This window comes from Miscanthus floridulus, chromosome 7 (genome assembly GCF_019320115.1).
Source record: "Miscanthus floridulus cultivar M001 chromosome 7, ASM1932011v1, whole genome shotgun sequence".
In the NCBI taxonomy this organism is placed as follows: domain Eukaryota; kingdom Viridiplantae; phylum Streptophyta; class Magnoliopsida; order Poales; family Poaceae; genus Miscanthus; species Miscanthus floridulus.
The window spans coordinates 27818400-27843642 of record NC_089586.1 but is presented as its reverse complement, the minus strand read 5'-3'; the positions used below and the strand labels follow the sequence as shown (position 1 = coordinate 27843642).

Below are 25243 nucleotides of genomic sequence, written 5' to 3'. Positions count from 1 at the left end.
CCTCTCGACCGCGACCGCCGGCCTCCCGGTTGCGGCTGTAGGGGCTCCCGGGCTGGCTCCTGCGTCCTGGGCTCCTTGGCGAGCTTCTAGCAGCCGGCCGCCAGAAGATGCCGTCTACTCGGCCCTCATTAGCCGCGCCGTTAAATCGCAGAGGCTGAGGAACCCAGAGAACCACACGCCATCGGCCCATCACCACCAACCACGTAGTGGGCCTTACGGGCCTAATATTGTGGGCTGGTCCTTGCCACGGCATCATCAGACCAAAAAAAGCTAGGCGTCGTTGCCATCCAAGACGGCAGCACGGAGAAATCAGCGACTCGGCTGTTCGGAGGAAACCCAGCGCCGGCGATGGCGAGTGCGAACCCGACGGAGGCGGAGGCGGTGGGGCGGCGGGATGAGCTATCGGAGTCGCTGGCTGAGCTCTTCACCAACGTCTCCCTCATGGTCCGCGGCGAGCTCCAGGTTTCCTCTCTCGACTCTAATCTAAGCCTTCGGAGGTCGCGCAATTAGAGCCGTGTCCTCACTTTCCTGGAATTAGGCAAGCTGGATGATTATGGTCCATTTCCGGTTATCGATTCTACGAGAGGAGTAATTTTAAGTGCGCATTAGTCAACTGCTAATGCTTGGTGATGATTTGGTATGGCAAGGCGGCAATCACGCCGTAACCCTACCCTAGTTTGAATGACTTCCCCACTGTCCTGCTTTACTGACGGCCAGCAGCTTCAAATTCGTTTTAGTTGGGAAGATTGTTACGTGTATTCTTACGTGTATTCTCTAGTTGGATGTTTGCTGAATTCGACGCGTTTAGGTTTTTCTTTTTCCATTTGCTGTGCTCCCTTGTTCTTTGCTGTGCTCCTATGTGTGCTAGCGCTTGGGTTCAAATGATGGGGTGGTAGTGGTAGCTCTGCTTCTTCAAACCTCTCAAACATGTGTTGCAAATGGAAGCATCTACAGTTTAGTTGTTAAAGATGCTATGCTATTTGCAGTGCTGCTGTATCTAAATGAATTCCTGGTGAATGAATTTCTTCGGACCCGTAGTTGTAGCAGCTAGTTGTGAGTTGTGACCAATGATTACTGAGTAGTTTCTAGTATTGATTTATATTTACAGAAAAGAAGAAGAACGGCTCAATTATCTCAACCCCCATTTTTTTGCTGGAAACTGACCTGAAAAGGATACCAGTTCGGGTGGTGAGTAGGAGTATGGATTTGGGATTTGGGGAAACTAGGACATGTGGTCCACACCCGACTTTTATAGGCTGAAATTGCAAGATCCTTACATTGACCTAGCTCACTAGTCACAACTTTAGCAGAATCATTTCCCTTGACATGGCAAGGAACGGCTAATAACTGTGTGAGTAGCTCAGCGGCTACACTAGATTGTCACCATTCACTAAACATTAATTTTCTTTTCATGGACATGCTACTATGCTAGATCAAAAGTGGATGTACAGTATTATTGGAATGCAGGCTAACTTGTTGTCATAGTGTGTTCTGCTATTGGCAAGAGTGCTGGTCTGTATATATGACACTTCCTTTTGTGGCTACCGAGTAAAATTTCCAATTTGTCAATAAACTGTCACTCTGTCCTTTTGAGCAATAAACAATTTAGGCTTGTGATAAAAGAACACTCTGACTGATTAGGGTAAAAATAACTTAAAAAAAGAATATAGTCGTTAAAATTTAATAGAACTAACATAGTAACATCTCCCCACCCAAAAAAAAATCTGGCCCTTGAAACAGTTTGGTTTCCTATGTGGTTTGAAAGTTGAACCCTTATTAATGTTCCTTATATAAGTAGCATGTACTCCTTCCATACCAAATTATAGTTCACTTGAGCTTTGTCCTAAGTCAAACTTTAGTTTCATTATAAAATTCTCCATGAAATATGTCTTGATAGTGCATTAATTTGAACTTGTAGATGTCAATATATTTTCTAAAAAACTAGTCAAAGTTAGAGATGCGTTGCTTAGGACAAAGCTATTGCGAACTATAATTCGGAATACAGAGAGTATTGGTTATGTTGTAAGCTGACATGTGCGGTAACAAGCAACTTTCAATTAAATTTAATTTATTGACCAGGACTTGAGTGTCTGTCATTGTTGTCATTGCTTTCAGGGGACTAACAATCAGCTGGCTCTGCTTGAGAAGATGAATGACCGTGTAGCACAGGAATACAGCAACTATGGTGACATTGCCGCCGGTCTGCGAGTCTTTGTCGAGCAGCTGAACGAGAAAAACCGAGGCTTCGACGATTACGTGTCGCAGATCGATGCGATAGATCAACAGGTGACTGAGTTTGAGGCTGTGGTGTCCATGCTCGACAAGCACATTGCCCTCTTGGAAAAGAAAGTAAAATCGGCTTATCACATTTCTTCTACCCAATGATTCCCATCCACAGACCACACGCAGTTTCTTTTGCCGACACTTGAGCTTATCCAAGAAACATATATTCTGGCTGAGGAAACAACGCTGTAGTAGGTGCTAAGTTTCCATAATTCCAATGATGCAATCAGATTCCATGTTGTGATTATGCTACTACGCTGTAGTGATTATACTATATTCAAACAGGTTTCCATGAGAACGCAATGCAGTGAGACCATTCTCCGAACAGCGACACTTGCCCTCGCGACAATTTAAAATTAAATTGCTAGAAGACAGCGATTGGTTCATTCAAGACACGCTAGGCTCAGAACCCACTAAAGAAAACTCATGGATTATAGGGCCAGCCCACTTCCCTCCTAGGAGTATGCCAGTTTCAGTAGAGTTTTGTTGGGCTTCCGTTGGGCTTCCCTCCTATGCCAATTTCAGTAGTTTTATATGCAAGTATTGTGACACATCAGTAGATTTGATGATGTAGTAGATTACTTATAAAAAGAGATAGAGAGTTTCATCTAGAAATTAAATGAGTCATTAAATTAAATATTTATAAAACCATAGAATGAAACTTTACTTGAGTAAATGTTTTATTTTATTTTATATGACATGGTAGTATTAGAAATAATGTTACAAAACTTCTCACCGATGAGACTGACCTTACTTTTTTGGGGAATTTTGCTCAGGGATATTGCAAAAAAGTCTAATATGCTGTTGGACACCGCCAAATCTAAAATATGCCTAGTACCATTATGAAATCGTGATTCTTGGCTGCTGGACACCGCACTCATTAAAATATTCATTTTTCATGGTTTGAGAGAGAAAGGGCGCTGAATAGACGAAATTGCCCTTACTAGTCATCTTCCACCTCCGTCTATCTACCATGGCTCAATGCTGTGCACGTTTGGGTGGGGGGTGGGGGTGGGAGACGCTCCGGCCAGGCACTCGCTAGCCTGCGGAGCTGCAAGTCGCCCGCCCGTGGCCTGCTCCCTCTGATCCTTGGTGAAAGGATCTAACAATGCCTAGAGGGGGGGTGAATAGGCGTATCTAAAAATTTACTGCAAATGCTAAGTTCAAATCTGTCAGCCACTGTCGGAAGTCCCGACGTTTGGGTCGGAACTCCCGACGTTGTCAGAAGTTCCGGCGCAAACGTCAGCAGTTCCGACGCCTACGTGAACTACAAAAGCAGTGCCAAATTTAACTTTGCGGATAAATAAACTTACAACCTCACTTCCTAGTGGTTTGGTGAAGATGTTGGGTCACTCCCTTGACGCCGTAAAGCCTCCAAACCGTAGATCGAGTCCAAACCCTAAAATGGAGATTTTGGAGACAAGGAGGCAAACACATACAAGTAATCTCAAGCAATCACAACAACAACAAGCACGCGGGACACAAGAATTTATCCCGAGGTTCGGCAACCCCACAAAGGAGCTCCTACGTCCTCGTTGTTGAGGTGACCACTAAGGTCGGAGTCTTTTCCACCTCCTTGCCTCTCTCAAAGCGACCACAAAGGACACTTGAGCTTTCCACTAAGAAATCGAAGGGTGACACAAACTTCCCAAGGCTCTTCCACAAGATGGAAGCTCTAGGGCAACGCCTAGCCGGCTAGGGGCAAGGCCCCAAGAGTAATAGACGCAAAATCAACCGGCTTGACGAAGAAATCAAGTGCTCAAGCTTTCCAAAGTGATGCTCTCACTTAATCCACTCTCCTTTTACTCAAAAACTAAGGGAATCGAAGATTGGAGCAAAGGGGGGAGGAGAGGGGTGCTTTGGTTGCTTGGGAGCTGTTCAGCACGAAGTGAGTCAACTGTGAAATGAGTCCGTAACGGTTAGAAGTGAAGAGAGGAGTATTTATACTCCAAGTGAAAATCCAACCGTTCAGATCTACGTCGGGAGTCCCGACGCAGATCCCGGGACTTCCGACGTAAGCATAAAATACTGTTCCAAAAGGGTCAGAAGTCCACGGGTGAAAGTCAGTGTCGGAACTCCCGGCAAACGTCGGGACTTCCGACGGTCGGAACTCCCGGCAAACGTCGGGACTTCCGACGGTCGGAACTCCCGACGATCGTCGGGACTTCCGACGTGCACAGTTAATCAAAACAGCCAGCACTGCTGAGGCCGGGACTCCCGGCTTGGGTCAGGTCAGTGTCGGAACTCCCGGCGAACGTCGGGACTTCCGACGGTCGGAACTCCCGACGAGCGTCGGGACTTCCGACGAGCACAGACAGCGAGCAGTCAGAAGCACAGGTGCCGGGACTCCTGGCTTAGGTCGGGACTTCCGACTGTCGGGAGTTCCGACTTACGTCGGGACTTCCGACACCGAAAGTCACAGAAAATTATTCTATGTGCTCGTGAAGTGCTAAAGTGACTCTCTTTTGATTTTATTTAAATGCTTGAGCACCCTATCTTCCTCAGACCAACTAAACTTGCATCCCTCTTTATAGTGCGGCGGATCCTAAACTCAAAAACAAAATTAAAACCTTTGGAGATCGTTTTGAATTCGTCCGCCTTTACAACTTCAAGAATTGAGGGATACCATTTCATCTTTATCAACTCTTTGAATCTTTCATGGGACTAATAGCTGCAACATATCTCATTAAGATCACATTAGTCCCTAATTTGGATGTCATCAATACACCAAAACCCACATAGGGGGCAAATGCACTTTCAATCTCCCCCTTTTTGGTAATTGATGACAACCAACTTAGGCTTTTATAGGAATGAAAGAATTTAAAGCTTTTTGAACCCCAAAATTTATGGAGAGCTCCCCCTTGATGTATGCATGAATTTGAATTTCGATTGGAATCATGTATACATGCTTTGCATACACCAAGACAAAAGCTCCCCCTAAATTTTGTAATCCGTGGGGTGCAACAAGTGTGTGTGAACAAGTATATAGACGTGAAAAGAGATGCAATATGACATGTTATTTCACACAACAAGTAAATATGATGGCCAAGATTTCAAAGTAGAAACTTGAAGCAATACATGGCCATACAAAAACATCCATCATGACAAGTAGAGATAAGCACAAGCAAATAAGATAGATTAAAACATTACTTATCCTACAATCATCCATCACACACATATAAATAGATAGTTGTCCATCACACGGTTGCCACCACACGACAAAGTTCATACACGCTAAAGGTTTTAAAGTTCCAAAACATAAAGACCAACTAACTTATTACAATAAATCAAAGCCTAACACTCCCCCTTTGTCAACAAGTGCCAAAAGGGGTAGGCCGCATGAGAAACCAACTAGTCATCATCGGAGACATCATCATCGCCTTGGTCACTTTCCTCACCATCGTCGTCTTCTTCATCATCTTCTTCCTCTTGATATTCCTCATCGTCTTCAGTTGCTTTCCCTTTGCCATGTGGGCGAGAAGAAGCATCATCGGCGTACGCCGCACAAGCCTCATCATATAAAGCCAACGGATCACGAGGAGGCACAAATGGCGGCGGAGGAGAAGATACAATTCCTGCATGCTGTTCCAATCGATATAGCCTCTCTTGCATGTCGTGCTCACGCTGAGCACTAGCACAACACTGTCCAAACATGTAGGTCATTAGAAACTTGAACTTGCTGGGCTTCTTGCCGGAGGAGGACGAAGAGAGGGGCTCGTCACTGGATGACCGAGCAGCAGCAGCAGCAGCAGCAGCAGCAGCAGTGGCAGCACCACGGCGAGAGCGAGAACCCGAAGGACCTTTCCCTTTACCTTTGACTGCCTCAGCTTTTTCTTTTAGTTCTCTAGCAGCAACGATGGAGGTCTTGTTGGATATCTTGAGTAGCTTATGCTCAGAGTCAGAGGGAAACCGGATGCCGGATACATGCTCAATGATATGCATGATGTACGGAGCATAGGGAAGATGCTTTACCGGATCCTCGGTAGCATCATGAATCTTGTTCCAAATGTATCTGCTGATGGAAAATTTCTCAAACTCATCTCCAAATCTCTGAAGCACCTTCTGTGAATCATCACGAAGGAAGGTGGAGTCACCTACCTTCGGATACAATATCTGTCTCAGGATGTTGTTCAGAACATAATAATATGGCTTCAGAAATGTGGTCTGTCCATCAGCTCTGTGGCCCTCAAGATACATGTGTTGATATTCCTCTAAAGCAAGATCCTCATACTCAGTCAACTCAGTGGCAGTCCGGTCGCTGTGACCCAAACCTAGAAGACGAGAGAAATTGACGAAGTCTACCTTATAGTGCTTGCCTTCAGTGGTCCAATGAATAATGTCCACAGCACCGGTCTGGTCTCGCTCATGATGATAAGAAGCATAAAACTGACAAATCAGCTCGTTGTTCCAATTCTTCCGAAACTCTAGCAGGTAGGACAGCCCCATTGATTGTATATCCCTAATCATCTGCTGCAGCTCGGGTTCTTTGTACTTGCCAAGAGAATATGCATCAATGCATTTCACCTGGAGGACCGGTGGCTCCTTTTTCTTCAAAAACTTCCGATACAGAATGGAATCATAGAAATCATAATGGAAGGGGTGCCAGAAACGATACTCAAGGCGGAGATCCTTCTCATCCTCAGCATACAAGTTCCTTCCCCTGTGGTACCGGATGTCCTTGACCCGGTGACGATAATCCACAGGAAGGGGAGGAGTCCATCCATCAGCCGGATTTGGAGCCATGGCGGGCTCCCTCATGATTGGCGACACACCGGTGAATGGAACAAGCTGAATTGTCCCTAGCGGACCTCGAGTCGGGGTGCGATGCGGTGGAACAGCAAGGGTGCGTCCGGCACGGTCCAGCGCTTCCTCTTCTTCATCAACCACGGGCTCAGCCCCAACAGGGGCAGGAGCAGGAGGAGGGGCAGCAGCAGAAGACCCCTGGTCGCCACGGCCACGGCCACGGGAACCACCAGCACCACCACGCGAGTAAGACGCCTTGGTGCGGCCAGGCGGCCTGGGAACAGCAGCACGATCTTGATTCTTCTTGGAACGCTTTTCCCGATGGCGCGAGGGACTGCCACCACCCTCCATGGCTGCGAAGAATACGAAGGGGAACTAAGAAATAATACACGGAGACGCGAACGAGCATTGAGAAGTGAAGAAACATGAATGGAGAGGTCATGCTAGGGTCGGGAGTTCCGGCTAAGGTCGGGACTTCCGACAGTCGGAAGTCCCGGCCTGACGTCGGGAGTACCGACGGTCAGAACCGCCGACGGCCACCGGGACCTCCGACGCCCAAAATGACCATCCCATTCATGAGGCTTCAAAGCACAACACACATCCAAACAAGGGAGATAGAGGAGTAGAGAGGAAGAAAGAATAGAGGCAAAACAAGAGGTACATTGGAGTTAGGGTTCGACGCCACGGTAGTACCTTTGATCGAGAACGGAGGAGACGCAAAAGAACGAAATCGCAGGCGAGGAACCAATCCACAAGCGCAAACACCTCCACCAAGGGAATCTTCTCCACACCAACTTCAAGTCCATAGCCGATCCGAGGAAACACAAGGGCACAGGGCGGTGGAGAGGGTTAGGGGCGGGTGGAGAGCGGGGCGGACGGGGCGGGTGGAGAGCGGAGCGGGACAGGGGGCGGACGGGACTACCGGCAGGAGGACCGGCAGGGCAGAGCGGGGAGAAGCGAGGGCGATGGTGCGATGGCGGCGGAGCGAGGAGTGATGGCGGCGGTGAAAGAGGGCGACGGGGTGAATGAGAGGATAAGTGACCGGGCCGAGTAAAAAGGAAACGGGCAACCAACAGGCGTGGTCAAAAACGCAGATCTGCTCGGCGTCGGAACTCCCGGCTTACGTCGGGACTTCCGGAGGTCGGGACTTCCGGCGTTAGCCGGGACTTCCGGCCGTCGGGACTTCCGGCGTATGTCGGGACTTCCGACGCAGGAGAAACAGAAAAACCCTCAGCCTGCACTCATACTGCTATGTGGGGCAAAAATATGATGGACACACACATTTTCATAAGGGACTAGATTTCATTCAACTATCACAAAGCAATAGTCACTTATGAAAATTACAAAAATAGATTTTGAAAATGACACACAATGTTTTTCTAAGTCTTTTCGCCTAATTAGATGAAACAAAATGTGTGTGCAAGGAATCAAGCCACGTTACGAGAATCAATGATATTTAGTTCACTCCTCAAAGCACAAAATCTTGACTCATCTAGAGGCTTGGTGAAGATATCGGCTAATTGTTTTTCGGTGCTCACATGATGAATGGCGATATCTCCTTTGGCTTCGTGGTCTCTCAAAAAATGATGACGGATGTCTATGTGCTTTGTTCGAGAGTGGTTTACAGGGTTGTTTGCCAACTTAATGGCACTCTCATTGTCACACAAAAGTGGAATCTTGGTTAACTCACATCCAAAGTCCTTTAGTGTTTGCTTCATCCAAAGTAGTTGGGCACAGCAAGCGCCGGCCGCCACATACTCGGCTTCGGCGGTGGACAAAGCAACGGAATTTTGCTTCTTAGAGCTCCAAGACACCAAGGAACGACCAATAAATTGGCAAGTTCCGGTAGTACTCTTTCGGGTTACTTTGCAACCGGCATAATCCGAATCGGAATAGCCAAGTAACTCAAAAGTGGAGCCCTTAGGATACCACAAGCCAAGATTAGGAGTGTGCACTAAATACCGAAAAATTCTCTTAACGGCCATCAAATGACATTCTTTCGGATTAGCTTGAAATCTTGCACACATGCACACGCTAAGCATAATATCGGGCCTAGATGCACAAAGGTAAAGGAGTGATCCAATCATGGAGCGATATACCTTTTGATCGACGTCCTTTCCTCCTTGATCAAGATCAAGATGTCCATTGGTTGGCATGGGTGTCTTGATGGGCTTGGCCTTGTCCAAGTTAAACTTGTTCAACATGTCATTTGTGTACTTGGTTTGACTTATGAACGTGCCATCTTTGAGTTGCTTGATTTGAAATCCAAGAAAGAACTTCAACTCTCCCATCATGGACATCTCGAACCTATTTGTCATAATCCTACTAAATTCCTCACAAAAAGCCACATTAGTACTACCAAATATTATGTCATCGACATATATTTGGCAAACAAAGATATCATTATTGACTTTGCGAGTAAACAAAGTAGCATCGGCCTTTCCTATCTCAAAACCTTGTTTGAGTAGGAAATCCTTTAAACAATCATACCAAGCTCTAGGGGCTTGTTTGAGCCCATAGAGCGCCTTGTCGAGCTTGTAGACGTGGTTTGGATACTTGGGGTCTTCAAAGCCCGGTGGTTGCTCTACATACACCAACTCGGATAGGGGGCCATTGAGAAATGCACTCTTCACGTCCATTTGATATAGCTTGAAATCGTGATGGGCGGCATAGGCAAGTAGAATACGAATTGATTCTAGCCTAGCCACCGGTGCATAGGTCTCCCCAAAATCCAAGCCTTCAATTTGAGTGAATCCTTGAGCCACCAACCTTGCCTTGTTCCTTGTTACCACGCCATGCTCATCTTGCTTGTTGCGGAAAACCCACTTGGTTCCAATCACATTTTGCTTGGGTCTTTCCACCAAGGACCAGACTTCATTCCGAGTGAAGTTATTCAACTCCTCTTGCATGGCTATCATCCAATCCGGATCATCAAGTGCCTCTTCCACCCTACGAGGTTCCAAAGGAGAAACAAACGAGTAATATTCACAAAAGCTTGCTAAACGGGAACGTGTAGTTACCCCTCGTCGAATGCTCCCCAATATGTTATCAACGGGATGATCCCGTTGAATGGATTGATGCACTCTAGGATGCGGCACTTGAGTTGATCTTTGGATAGGGCCATCATCATCATCATCATCATGGTCATGATCGATTGGAAGATCACAATCATGAGCTTGTGGAGGGTTGACCTCACTACTTTCTTCATTGTTGACACCATCTTCATGAGAATGACCTTGTGCTTCTTTTGATCTCCCATCTTGACTATCTCTTGTTGCGGAAGCTTCACCATGTTCATTTGATGAAACATGATGAATGGTTGGATCAAGATCATCATGCACAACATGGTCTTCATCTTCGTCTTCAACGGGCTTTACTTCACCAATAGCAAGCTTCTTGATTGCTTCATGTGGGGCTTCCTCATTACCTACATTCTCAACATTGACTTGCTCTTTTTGAGAGCCGTCGGTTTCATCAAAAGTCACGTCTACCGCTATTTCAATCAAACCGGTGGTTTTATTGAAAACACGATATCCATGTTCGTTAGTACCATAACCAAGCATGAAACCTTCATCAACCTTTGGTGCAAACTTAGAACTTTTGGATTTCTTGTTAAGTATGAAACACTTGGATCCAAAAACTCTAAAGTAGTGCACCTTAGGCTTTTTACCGGTTAGAAGTTCGTAGGCGGTCTTTTCTCTTATCTTGTGAAGATATAAGCGGTTGATGGCATGACATGCCGTGTTGACCGCTTCCGCCCAATAATTAGTTGGGGTCTTGTACTCATCCAACATTGCTCTTGCGGCTTCTATGAGCGTTCGGTTCTTCCTCTCCACAACACCATTTTGTTGTGGAGTGTATGGAACCGAAAACTCATGCTTGACTCCTTCTACATCAAGAAACTCTTCAATGTTGGTGTTCTTGAACTCCGTCCCGTTGTCACTTCTAACTCTCTTGATTTTGACATCAAACTCATTTTGGGCTCTTTTAGCAAACTTCTTGAAGATTCCTTGAACTTCACTCTTTTCACGCAAAAAGAATACCCAAGTGAAACGAGAATAATCATCAACAATTACAAAACCATATTTGTTACCACCAATGCTTATATAAGCGACGGGTCCAAATATGTCCATGTGAAGCAATTCCAATGGCCTTTCGGTTGTCACAACATTCTTGGCGGGATGTTTAGCTCCAACTTGTTTTCCCGCTTGGCATGCGCTACAAATCCTATCTTTCTCAAAAGAAACATTTGTTAGTCCAAGGATGTGTTCGCCTTTTTGAAGTTTGGCCAAGTTCCTCATCCCAACATGGGCAAGTCGGCGATGCCATAACCAACCCATGCTAGATTTTGCCATTAAACAAGTCTCGGGATTTACTCTATTTGATGTGAAATCAACTAGATAGAGTTTCCCCTTTAAATGACCCGTAAATGCAATAGAGGAATCCTCCCTTCTATAGACTTCCACACCCTTATCCGTAAAGAGACAATTGTAACCCATCTCACAAAGTTGTGAAACGGACAACAAATTGTATCTCAACGAATTCACAAGTAAGACATTGGAAATGGAATTATCATTTGATATTGCAATTTTACCCAAACCGAGTACTTCACCTTTTCCATTGTCACCAAACACAATATTTCCACTTTGATCATGACTCGGTTGAAATGATGTAAACATGTCCTTCTCTCCGGTCATATGATTGGTGCATCCACTATCCAACACCCAACTTGTTCCACCGGAGGAATATTCCTACAAAAACAAATTATGCTTTTGTTTTAGGTACCCAAAAAGATTTGGGTCCTAAGGGGTTAGTCACATAAAACTTGGGCACCCAAACACTCCTCATAATTTCCTTTCTCTTTTGGGCACCAACATACTTAACCATAATCTTGCCATCCTTGCCCCAACAACACATATAGTCACTAGCATAGCACCGTGGAAGTGGTGCTTGTGGCTTGAGGACATCGGATTGCTTTGTCTTGATTGTCTTGGTATTTGTAGGTTGAATCTTTGGAATGTATACCTTGTTGTTGGCCTTGCATATAAGCTCATCAAGAGCAACACCCTTGTTGAACTTCACACAAGGCACACCATTTATCATATTCCTTCCATTGGCCTTTCCATCATACCTATTGTAGCCAATGCCTTCCTTGATTGATGGGTGCCTTGATGACTTGTATATAGTCTTGTTTGATTGCTCTTGACACTTACACCCATTTTTCAATATCATTTCCAACCTATGAATCTCCTTGTTTTTCTTCTCTAACTCAACAAGGTTAGTTGCATATGCACTTACATTAATTTTATAGCATCTTCTACAACCATCACTAGTGGAGACATTAGAGACTTCGGTTGCCTTAGGAGAAGTTGAAGTGCTAGCCCAAAGAGTACTATAGTTTAGCTCAAGATTTTGATATTTTTCTTTCAAGCTTGTGAGGCTTTCTTGAGCTATACTCTTTTCATTCTTAAGGCTAGCTATTTGATCATTGACCGAGGAATGTTCCTTAGTCAATTTCCCAATTGAGTCATTGGCTAAAGACAATTCAACGGTTAACTTCTCAACCTTCATCTTTTCCTCGGCGATAGATGCTTCAAGTGCAAGGTTTTTCTCTCTCTCTTGAGTAATTATATCTCCTTGCAACTCTAAGCATCTATCCCTCTTCTCTAATTTCTTCATTAGCATTTTTATTTTAGTGAATGCCTTTTTACCAAATTTCTTTATCATGGTTGCTTCAATTTCTTCTATGTTATCATCACAACTATCATACTCATCACTAGAGGAAACGGGTGTAGTATGTACCTTCTCCCCTTTTGCCATGAGACAAGTTGGAGTGTAGTAGTCGTTGTCGATGAGGTTGGAGAAGAGCCTCGGTGATGAAGATAGGTTGGCGAAGAGCTTTGGTGGTGAAGTTGAGTAGGGGAGGATCATGGTCGGTGAAGAAGAGTGGTGGATGGCGATGTTTGCGGCTCCCTTCTTCTTCTTCTCACCATCACTTGAGTTACTATCACTTGACTCCCATTCTTCCCCAATGTGAGCTTCACCTCTCTTCTTGCTTTTGTTCTTCTTATCTTCATCCTTGTCATGCTTGTGCTTCTTTTTCTCATTAGGACAATCGGCTATGAAGTGACCAACTTGACCACATCCATAGCAAAATCTCTTTTTGAACCTTCTCTTACCATCACCATAGGTCTTGCGATTGCTTTTCTTCTTCATAAACTTTCTAAGATTTCTAATCACAAATGCAACCTCCGCATCGGAATCTTCTTCTCCACTTGAGGAATCATCCTTCACTTTCTTCTTCTTTTCTTGACTTGAAACTTGACCTTCATGTTGTTGAGTTGCTTTAAGGGCGGCACTTTTGTTGAATCCCATTGCATTAGGATTTTGATTGTGAGCATTGATTGCATCTTCATCTAGACACTCATGATGCTTGAGCTTTGAAAGAACTTCTTGAGGTGTCATCTCATCATAACCGGGCCTTTCCATGATCACGGATGCTAGCATGTTGTTCTTGGCTCTATAGGTTCTCAACATCTTTCTAGCAACTTTGTTGTCATCCCATTCGTTGCTACCAAGAGCTCTTATGCGGTTGACCAATGCCATGAGCCTATCAAACATGGATTGTGTTGTTTCATTTTGCAAGAATACAAATCTTTCCAATTCACCATGAAGTAACTCTATGTTGCCTTTTCTCACACTTTTATCTCCTTCAAATGATACTTTCAAAGTATCCCAAATTTGCTTTGCACTTTCCATTCCATTTACTTTTCTAAACTCATCCGGAGCTAGGCTTGACACAAGCAATGCTACGGCTTGTGCATTATGATGGAGGTTGTGCACTTCTTCCGGAGTTATCTCTCTATCTTCATCGGTAGGAATCATCACACCAACATCCACAACTTCCCAAAGTCTTGCGGCTATTAGATGCATCTTCATCTTGTAAGACCAATCGGTGTATCTTGTTCCATCAAAGTGAGGTGGCTTGCCAATATTGACAGACGGAGTATGTAGTGTTGAACCTTTCATGATTTGTCCATAGTCAAAACTCATGTGTGAATATATTCCTTTTCCATGAGCATGCTCACCGGCTCCAACATCACTAGCGGCATCTTTGTTTGCTTCATTCTTGTCACTAACATCATTCTTGCCACTTATTGCATCATCAACCTTCTTGCTTAATTCTTCCTTCAACTTGCTCATCTCATCTTGCATCTTTTTCATTTCATCTTGAAAGAGCTTGACTTGAGTACTCATCAACTCTTCAGCTATTTTCTTGGCCATTTCGACGGCAACGGCTTGCATCTTGTCGGTCTCCGACATTGTTTCTTCTCACGTGGTGAAACGCAAAGAGAAGACCTTGCTCTGATACCAATTGAAAGGATCTAACAATGCCTAGAGGGGGGGTGAATAGGCGTATCTAAAAATTTACTGCAAATGCTAAGTTCAAATCTGTCAGCCACTGTCGGAAGTCCCGACGTTTGGGTCGGAACTCCCGACGTTGTCAGAAGTTCCGGCGCAAACGTCAGCAGTTCCGACGCCTACGTGAACTACAAAAGCAGTGCCAAATTTAACTTTGCGGATAAATAAACTTACAACCTCACTTCCTAGTGGTTTGGTGAAGATGTTGGGTCACTCCCTTGACGCCGTAAAGCCTCCAAACCGTAGATCGAGTCCAAACCCTAAAATGGAGATTTTGGAGACAAGGAGGCAAACACATACAAGTAATCTCAAGCAATCACAACAACAACAAGCACGCGGGACACAAGAATTTATCCCGAGGTTCGGCAACCCCACAAAGGAGCTCCTACGTCCTCGTTGTTGAGGTGACCACTAAGGTCGGAGTCTTTTCCACCTCCTTGCCTCTCTCAAAGCGACCACAAAGGACACTTGAGCTTTCCACTAAGAAATCGAAGGGTGACACAAACTTCCCAAGGCTCTTCCACAAGATGGAAGCTCTAGGGCAACGCCTAGCCGGCTAGGGGCAAGGCCCCAAGAGTAATAGACGCAAAATCAACCGGCTTGACGAAGAAATCAAGTGCTCAAGCTTTCCAAAGTGATGCTCTCACTTAATCCACTCTCCTTTTACTCAAAAACTAAGGGAATCGAAGATTGGAGCAAAGGGGGGAGGAGAGGGGTGCTTTGGTTGCTTGGGAGCTGTTCAGCACGAAGTGAGTCAACTGTGAAATGAGTCCGTAACGGTTAGAAGTGAAGAGAGGAGTATTTATACTCCAAGTGAAAATCCAACCGTTCAGATCTACGTCGGGAGTCCCGACGCAGATCCCGGGACTTCCGACGTAAGCATAAAATACTGTTCCAAAAGGGTCAGAAGTCCACGGGTGAAAGTCAGTGTCGGAACTCCCGGCAAACGTCGGGACTTCCGACGGTCGGAACTCCCGGCAAACGTCGGGACTTCCGACGGTCGGAACTCCCGACGATCGTCGGGACTTCCGACGTGCACAGTTAATCAAAACAGCCAGCACTGCTGAGGCCGGGACTCCCGGCTTGGGTCAGGTCAGTGTCGGAACTCCCGGCGAACGTCGGGACTTCCGACGGTCGGAACTCCCGACGAGCGTCGGGACTTCCGACGAGCACAGACAGCGAGCAGTCAGAAGCACAGGTGCCGGGACTCCTGGCTTAGGTCGGGACTTCCGACTGTCGGGAGTTCCGACTTACGTCGGGACTTCCGACACCGAAAGTCACAGAAAATTATTCTATGTGCTCGTGAAGTGCTAAAGTGACTCTCTTTTGATTTTATTTAAATGCTTGAGCACCCTATCTTCCTCAGACCAACTAAACTTGCATCCCTCTTTATAGTGCGGCGGATCCTAAACTCAAAAACAAAATTAAAACCTTTGGAGATCGTTTTGAATTCGTCCGCCTTTACAACTTCAAGAATTGAGGGATACCATTTCATCTTTATCAACTCTTTGAATCTTTCATGGGACTAATAGCTGCAACATATCTCATTAAGATCACATTAGTCCCTAATTTGGATGTCATCAATACACCAAAACCCACATAGGGGGCAAATGCACTTTCACTTGGCCATGCCGACGTCGTGCCGAGGGCGGGCAGGGCCTCGCCGAGGGTGGGCTCGCCGGAGCCCAGACAAGCTCGTCCTCGTCCGTCTCCTACAGATCCGGCGGTGTAGGCGTAGGTGGATGCGGTGGGGCTCTTTCGGACGGCATCAGTCGTGCGCTCGCCTTCTGCCTCGCCGCGGCCAACGTCGGAGCTCGGAAAAGCTCGACGCGGTCCTCGTCGGTCGAAGACCCAGGGGCGCCTTCTCCTGCAGGGACAGCGTGACTCCGGCGGCGACCGGTCTTCTCTTCTTGAGGGGGATGGGGGCGCGGCCAGGGACGGGGACATGGTCGGGGGTATGCGGCCACGGGGACGGGGTGCGACCATGGCGAACGGCGGGGACAGGGGCGCGACCGGGGGATAGGGACCTGGCCAGGGGCACGCGGCCTCACCGGGGATGAGGGCGCGGCGCGGCGTTGGACATGGTGGCGGCGGCGCACAGTCAGACTCGGGACAGCATGATGAAGAGCTCGGGGAAGGAGGTGCCAGAGGTTGAAGACGAGGACAGTTTAGACATTTCCCCCACATTCTCTCTCTCCAAAACTGAAAAATGTATAAAATAATCGGTATGGTGTCTTTGGACAAAGGACCAGAAATTTGTAATGTCCGCCAGCAAATTTCGACGTTAACGGTGTCCAACAACATATTAGACGTTTGTGCAATGTCCGTGAGCAAAATTCCCCTACTTTTTTTTTTTTTTTTGTGACTGACCGACCTTACTTCCGACCAGCTCGCTGGAGGGGGCCACCGAGTCCCCAAAAACAGCGGGCACGACCAAAGTTTAGTATATACAGATTATAAATGCCAAAAGACTAAATCAAAGTCTTTCTTCGCGCGAGTCGCCATAGCTAGTGACGTGGATCTTCATTTTGAAAATGCAACCTGACTGATGCAATGGGTTTCGACTCTTCGGGTCCACACGGCACTGAGTCTTATGTCAGTTGGATCATTTATATAAAACACAACGCGTGACAATGTCATACATGCGCGTCGGTTGCAGTTGACAGACGGGGCCAATGGGCCATCAACTTGACAAGGGTAACGCTCTAGCCTATAGTATAAAAGAACAACAAAGCTGCAGTTCCCCAACCCCCTTCTCTCTCTGCAGCCTCTACACCAACACCAATGCTTATCCCATCTAAACTCCATCCTGTTTACTCAGTTGCTACTCAAATCAGGTACCAGCTACACCCAGGGACACAACAGGCAGCCTCCTCTTTTTGTTCCAGTTCATGAAAGGATGCGTTGACGTGATGCCCTCAATATTGAACTAGAAAATTCACACACGTCACTGTATTTCGTCTTTAGCTCTGTGCTCTTCCTGTCTTCCTTTCCTGATCTTCCACCACATCAGGTATGTTAAGAAATTTCTCATTCAAGATGGATATAGGGCTCAAATAATTCTTTGTTTCTTTCATGATCACTCAGGAATCATCCACCTATGTGAGCATATAACATCATTTCATTGCATCTGCCTTCACTTTTGCAAATACATACATATTGAATCAACTATCAAGATATCATCAATAAATAAAAAAGACACACTAACCAAGCCGTGGATTCGGCATGTAATGACCGTTTTCTATCTATTAATGAAATGACATGCAACTCTCCTACATGTTGATATAAATAGAAAAGAGCTAAAGCGTAAATCCTTGTAGATTCTATCTGCACTTTAGTGCTAACACCAGGTGCTTTGTATTGATAGTTGTAGATCTCATCTGATCATCGATAGTAACTTTTGCGAAAACAAAACTCTGTAGCAAACATAGTTCGAAAGAAAGAATTAAAAGTAAATTCCCTAGTTGGATCTAATTAGTTTCTTGTGCATATACTAATGTTGAAGTTATCAACTGATCTCAGCCACAAGTTTGCCTTACACTTTCATACGAGGATGAATCCCAACTGTCAATCTCAAGTTTTCAAAGGTTGACCATATGCTACTGTAGTACTGTAGAGCTTTACACCTACAAGGAATAAAAAATGTGCTGTTTAAAAAGTTAAATTATTCTAGAGGATAGCCTTACTCCTGAAATGCTGATAAGAACCCAAATATTAAGATTATGTATCATGGTAGGCATTCTGTTATCTAGCGCGCTATGTAAATTTAAACATTTAAAGTTGATGAAGACAATTTAGTATCTATCTGTATGAGCTCACAGTGAATATGGATATCTAGGTTCAGTCGGTCACTAATGTACTAAAAAACTGAAAATTTGTATTGTATTCAACAGGATCAGTGAAGAACATAAATGGAGGTGAAGTCTGGTTGGTTAAACTAGCATATCCAAAATACCACATCAATAGGGAAGAAGACAAAAATATGGCAGAGGCAGCAGTAGTCCTAGCTCTTAGCAAACTTGTTACCTCTTTTGGAGCAGCGTCACTGAGGGCTTTCATAAAGAAAGAAGTCACACTGTCGCAAGATTTACCAAGGACTGCGAAACGCATTGAAAGGGAATTGGACATGATTCATCATTTCTTAAGCCAAGTTGGATCAAAAATCTACAGCAATACAGTTCTTGAAGGCTGGATAGTGAGGGTGAGGAAGGTTGCTTATTGTGTCGAGGACATAATAGATGAGTACTGCTATAACATTGATCTATTACAGGAAGAAGGATTTTTCAAGAGGGTGATACGCACAACCTACTATGCAAATGCTTTTCGTGTCATTGCTTCAGAAATGAAAGACATTGAGGAAGAGATCAAACACCTGTCACAACTGAAAAGAGACTACAGAGAAATGTTCAATGAGTTACTTGACAACACAACTAACAATACTAAAATTCAATCCCTAACATATAATGAGAATCCTCGTGCCATTAAAGTAGATGACATTGTCGGCATGAAGGAATACTTGGAACTGCTGCAAAAATGGCTAGATCCCAAGGAATTAAAGCGGATAGTAGTATCAGTGTGGGGTTTTGGTGGGTTAGGTAAAACTACCCTAGTCAGGAAGGTTTACGACAGGGAAATGGGACTGAAAAGTTTTGATTGTTATGCATGGGTTAAAATATCACATAGTTATGACATTCGTGTTATATTTAGGCAGTTGATTCAGGAGCTAAATAAGGACTATGGCGAAACTCCTGCTGATGTCGGTATTATGCACTGTGATAAGCTCGGTGATGCATTATGGGGAGCATTATCAAATAAGAGGTACTTTATTGTACTCGATGATGTTTGGGATACAAGAGCTTTTAATGAGTTATCTGACCTGTTGGTGGATAACCATAAAGGAAGTCGGATAATTATCACAACCAGGAATAATGATGTTGCTTCATTAGCACAAGAAATGTACAAGATGAAGCTTAACCCACTCGGTGCTGATGATGCATTTGAACTCTTTTGTAGAAGGACTTTCCAGAATAGCAACATGGAGTGCCCCTGTCATCTCAAGGAATTATCTAAGCAGATAGTGAACAAGTGTGGAGGTTTGCCACTAGCAATTAATGCGATAGGAAATGTACTAGCAGTACAGGAACCAGACGAGATAACATGGAGAAGAATGGATAATCAGTTTAAATGTGAGTTGGAGGACAACCCTAGGCTAGACAAAGTAAGGAGTGCACTGAGCATAAGCTTCGCGTACCTTCCAAGACACCTCAAGAACTGCTTTTTGTATTGTAGCATGTTCCCACAAGATTATATTTTCACACATGAGCAGATTGTCAAGCTATGGATAGCCGAGGGTTTTGTTTCACACAGAGGGCAAAGTACATTAGAGGAGGTTGCAAACGGCTATTTTACTGAGTTGATTCATCGAAGCATGTTGCAACTTGTGGAGAATGATGAGACTGGCAGAGTGGTAAAATGCAGGATGCATGACATTGTGAGAGAATTAACTCTCTCATTTTCCAGGAAGGAAAGATTTGGTATGGCAGATATAACAAACCTTGAGAACAAGGACGATGTTCGTAGATTATTGTTGTCAAACCCTGATCAGGTGAATCAGCTGATAACATCAAGAATGGATTTTCCACACCTTCGAACATTTATTGCAACCAGAGAAGTTGCAAGTGACCAGTTGTTATGCTTATTGATTTCCAAGTATAAATACCTTTCTGTTCTGGAGCTGCGAGAGTCACCCATTACCAAGATCCCGGAAAATATTGGGAATTTGTTCAATCTGCATTACCTTGGCCTGAGGAGAACGCGTGTTAAGTCCCTCCCAAGGTCAATTAAAAGGCTTTTGAATTTGGAAACGCTGGACCTGAAGTCAACTTGCATTGCAACCCTGCCAAAAGAGGTATCCAGGCTCAAGAAACTGAGGCACTTATTTGCTGAGAAATTGGCTGACGAAAAAAAGCAGCATTTACGCTACTTTCAGGGTGTGAAGTTTCCAGACGGAATTTTTGACTTGGTACAGCTGCAAACTCTCAAGACTGTCGAAGCAACCAAGAGATCAGTGGAGCTGTTGAAACGTCTGCCCGAGCTGAGGCTTCTGTGTGTTGAGAATGTACGCCATGCTGACTGCAGGATACTGTTTGCATCCATCTCAAATATGCAGCACCTCTATAGCTTGCTCATCAGCGCCAAGGATCTAGAGGAACCTCTGAATTTTGCTGCTTTCGATCCTAGACATACACAGCTAGAGAAACTCACTATCAGAGGATGCTGGGACAATGAGACCTTCAGGGGACCAGTGTTCTGTGAGTATGGTATCAACATAAAGTATCTGACACTAACCTTTTGTGAAAATGATGCTGATCCACTGTCCTCAATCTCATTGAGCATGCCTAACCTGATATTCTTGAGCATCCGCCAGGGATGCTGGGCTGATGACATAATAGTACGTGCGGGATGGTTTCGTCAACTGAAAACCCTTTACTTGGAGAACCTGGACCGACTAAAGAGACTGTTTATCGAGGAAGGTGCCCTTGTCCGGCTTGAAGTGCTTCTTATGTTGTCTCTAACGTCTCTCAAGGAAGTTCCTAAAGGTTTGGAGCTTGTTTCATCCCTCAAGAAGCTTAATGTCTCAATGCAACCCCCTGAATTTAAGTTAGAATGGGAAAGAGACAACTGGACGATGAAGCTGCACCACGTCCAAGAAATATGTGTGTAAGAAGTTATTGGTTGATTGGTCACTAGTTACTGCTAAGTATTATCAAATATCAATATTTATCAGTCAAGGATCTGTATTTATTCTTGTCTGTTATGTTTCCTCCAGATCTTCAATGTTGGTATACTGGACTTTTGTTTAAAGTTTATTCATGCAGTGGTAAAGAATGAATTGTAAAAATATTGTTTGCTAATTGTCAAAATATTGTTTGCTACAACAGTATATTACCATAGTTGTTCATTTGTTGTGAGAGTATTTTTTTTATCTCAACAGTATAATCCCTCTGTTCCAAATTCTAAGACGTTTTGGCTTTCTAGATACATTGCTTCTACTATGTATCTTGACATAGTGTATATTAAAAAAGCCAAAATGTCTTATAATTTGGATTTTGAGGTAAGAATGACAAGGCTGATCCCGATCCCTAAAGAAAACATGCCCATTGCCACTTGAGTTTCGCACAAGAAAAGTATTTAGTGGCATCCACCTTATACACTTCACCTCCACAACTCAATTTTCCTCAGCCCTGCTAACCTACCCCATTAATGGGGTGGGTGCACATACCACTACAGTCTACAGCAGCACCTAGGTACAAGTCCACTTCTGCTTCAATAACCATGCTGTGGCTTTGAATCTTTGATCAACATATTGTAATCTACATCCACAAGTAAAAAACTAGGGAAGAATTCAATCAAGTTCATGCTGCAATTCTGTCTTAGCTTCCTACTTGAGCCTTCAAAGATCGCAAATTCGTACCGATTCGACATCAAAACAGAGGAGAACATTGTTACCAGGAGCATAGTTGTAGTAAAGTCAGGTGGCGCGGCGGGGTCGAACGCAACCGCCGGCACGCGATTACGGCTGTCGGAGCTCCCGGGACGGCTCCTGCCTCTTGGCGCGCTTCTAGCCGCCGGCCGCTGGAAGGCGCTCTGCTCCGCTCTCGGTTTCCGGAGAGGCGGAGAACAAGAGGACCTGTGGGCAGTGGGTGTGGTTCTGATTCCGGCTGCGGGCTGGGCTGTAGAAAGTAACTTTGGTGGTGCAGCGCAACCAGAAGAAGTTGGAGCGGACAGAGTGGCCTTACGGGCCTACCACTATGGGCCTGTCCTTGCCACAGCAGCGGACCAAAAGCTAGGCCTGGTTGCGATCCAAGACGCTGCACGGAGCGGAGCGAGGGAAGCACAGCGCCGGCGATGGCGACTGCGAAGCGAACCCGGCGGTGGCGGGGGCGTCGGGGCAGCGGGACAAGCTAGCGGAGTCGCTGGCTCAGCTCTTCACCAACGTCTCCCACATGGTCCGCAGCGAGCTCCAGGTTTTCTCTTCGACCCTAATCGAAACCTTCGGGGGCCGCGCAATTACAGCCGCGTCCTCACTTTCCTGGATTTAGCTAAGCTGAACGATTGTGGTCTATTCCCGGTTATCGACTCTATGAGAGGAGTAATTTTAAGTGCGCATTAGTCAACTGGTAATATACCTTAAAAAAATCAACTAGTTGCTCATATTCAAACCCTTATCCACCTTATTTGGGTAGGGTATCTGGGTATGGTAATTTTGTTTTATCCCACACAAATGGGTAGAGGAGGGCATGGGGAGTGGATTACCCCTGGATGTCTTTAGCTCGATTAATCACCTATTAGTAGAAATTGGTGGATCAGATAATGCAAAGATCATTTTAGTTTTGGGTTTCTAATGTGGGATCCTAATGTTGGTCTTACTGCAGTAATCTGCACAAAGTACCCAGTGCTATATTGAATCGTCTGCTACAAATTTTATTTAGTTTCGCTAAAATTTTAAAGTGTGAACATGACATTTTTAATTCTAGGGCCCAGCTTTGACGTGGGGTCCAAATATATATCTAGCCACACTAAGTTGCACAAAGTAGTGATCCATTTTAATGAGAACTAATTTCAGTCAGTTTTGTGAAAAAAAAAATCAGTCTGGTAATGCTCGGTGATGATTTTGGTAAGGCAACGCGGCAAATCACGCCGTAACCCTAGCGCCGATCACTTCCCTATTGTCCTGCTTTACTGGTGGCCAGCAGCTTTAAAATTCATAGTAGTTAGGAAGATTGTTCTAGCCGGATGTTTGCTGAATTTGATACATTCAGTTTTTTTTCTTTTCATTTGCTGTGCTCCCATGTGTGCTAACCCTTTAGGTTCAAATGATGGGTGGCAGTGGTAGCTGTGTGCCTCCAAACCTCACAAACATCTCTTGCAAACGAAAGTATCTACAGTTTAGGTGTTAAAAGATGCTATGCTATTTGCAGTGCTGGTGTATCGAAATGAATTCACGGTGAATGAATTTCTTTGGAAAGGTAGTTGTAGCAGCTAGTTGTGACCCCTGATTTCTGAGTAGTTTCTAGTATTGCTTCATATTTACAGACTAAGAAGAAGAATGGCTCAATTATCTTACCCCCATTTTTTTTTCGGGACCGAATTCTTTAATTATCCTAGGCGCTTGGATTATATGGAAGCGTAGGAGAATGTTTGCGTCTTTGAGGGTGCTTCTCCTTCTGTGAACACCATTCTAAGGGAATTCAAAGATGAGCATAGCCTCTGGTGCATGGCCGGAGCTAAGAAACTACAAGGTCTAGAGCTTAGTGCTAGAGTTTAATGTGGTCGTCGAGTCCTTTTTTTCTGTATTCAAGGTGATCTTGTAATTTATTTTAACCACCTCTCATATTTGGTCCCCGTAGGAGATGTGTGTGATGTATGGGGACCTTTTCTTTCTCTCTAATACAAAGAAGCGCAGCTCTCCTGCGTTTTTGAAAAAAAAAAATCTTACCCCCATTTTTTGCTGGAAACTGACCAGAAAAGGATACCAGGTTGGGTGTGGTGAGTACGAGTATGGATTTGGGATTTGGGAACCTAGGACATGTGGTCCACACCCGACTTTTATAGGCTGAAATTGCAACATATCCTTACATTGACCTAGCTCACTAGTTACAACTTTAGTAGTACTTGACATAACAGGAGGCTAATCATTTCCCTTGACATGGCAAGGAATGGCTAATAACTGTGAGATTAGCTCAGCGGCTATGATAGATTGTCACCATTCACTAAACATTAATTTTCTTTTCATGGACATGCTGGATCAAAAGTTCAAAACAACAAAAGTGAATGTACAGTATTATTGGAATGGAGGCTAACTTGGTATCGTGGTGTGTTCTGTTATTGGCAAGAGTACTGGTCTATATATGACACTTCCTTTTGTGGCTACCGAGTAAATTTTCAAATTTGCCAATAAACTTTCACTCTGTCCTTTTGAGCAATAAACAATTATAATTAACCCTAAACAATTTAGGCTTGTGATAAAAGAACACTCTGACTGGTTAGGGTAAAAATAACTTTAAAAAAGAATATAGTCGTTAAAATTTAATAGAACTAACATAATAACATCCCCCCCATCCCCCCAAACCCCCAAATCTGGCCCTTGAAATGAAAGACAATTTGTTTTCCTATGTGGTATGAAAGTTGAACCCTTATTAATGTTCCTCGGTAAGGCTATATAAGTAGCATGTACTCCCTTCATACCAAATTATAGTTCACTTGAGCTTTGTCCTAAGTCAAACTTTAGTTCTCCATGAAATATGTCTTGCTAGTGCATTGATTTGAACTTGTAGATGTCAATATATTTTCTAAAAAACTAGTCAAAGTTAGAGATGCGTTGCTTAGGACAAAGCTATTGCGAACTATAATCCGGAATACAGAGAGTATTGGTTATGTTGTAAGCTGACATGTGCGGTAACAAGCAACTTTCAATTAAATTTAATTTATTGACCAGGACTTGAGTGTCTGTCATTGTTGTCATTGCTTTCAGGGGACTAACAATCAGCTGGCTCTGCTTGAGAAGATGAATGACCGCGTAGCGGGAGTACAGCAACTATGGTGACATTGCCGCTGGTCTGCGAGTCTTTGTAGAGCAGCTGAACGAGAAAAACCGAGGCTTCGACGATTACGTGTCGCAGATCGATGCGATAGATCAACAGGTGACTGAGTTTGAGGCAGTGGTGTCCATGCTCGACAAGCGCGTTGCCCTCTTGGAAAAGAAAGTAAAATCGGCCTATCACATTTCTGCTAC

General features: G+C 44.6%; 2 protein-coding genes across 2 annotated transcripts; both read left to right on the top strand.

Moving 5' to 3' along the window:
* The first annotated feature begins 284 nt into the window (after positions 1-284).
* On the top strand, positions 285-2530 carry LOC136462924 (biogenesis of lysosome-related organelles complex 1 subunit 2-like). The gene is made up of 2 exons (XM_066461973.1): positions 285-462; positions 2116-2530. Exons 1-2 carry the CDS (start codon positions 349-351, stop codon positions 2383-2385), a joined length of 384 nt encoding a protein of 127 aa, XP_066318070.1. The 5' UTR covers positions 285-348; the 3' UTR covers positions 2386-2530.
* Positions 2531-17323: 14793 nt separating this feature from the next.
* On the top strand, positions 17324-21966 carry LOC136466765 (disease resistance protein RPM1-like). The gene is made up of 2 exons (XM_066465269.1): positions 17324-17461; positions 18342-21966. The coding sequence occupies exon 2, from the start codon at positions 18431-18433 to the stop codon at positions 21170-21172; it is 2742 nt and encodes a 913-aa protein (XP_066321366.1). The 5' UTR covers positions 17324-17461; positions 18342-18430; the 3' UTR covers positions 21173-21966.
* The last annotated feature ends 3277 nt before the right edge of the window (positions 21967-25243 follow it).

Coding starts and splice junctions, on each gene's coding strand:
- LOC136462924 (XM_066461973.1), top strand. CDS start 349: ATGGCGAGTGCGAACCCGACGGAGGCGGAGGCGGTGGGGCGGCGGGAT. Junction 463..2,115: donor TGGTCCGCGGCGAGCTCCAG/GTTTCCTCTCTC, acceptor CATTGCTTTCAG/GGGACTAACAATCAGCTGGC.
- LOC136466765 (XM_066465269.1), top strand. CDS start 18,431: ATGGCAGAGGCAGCAGTAGTCCTAGCTCTTAGCAAACTTGTTACCTCT.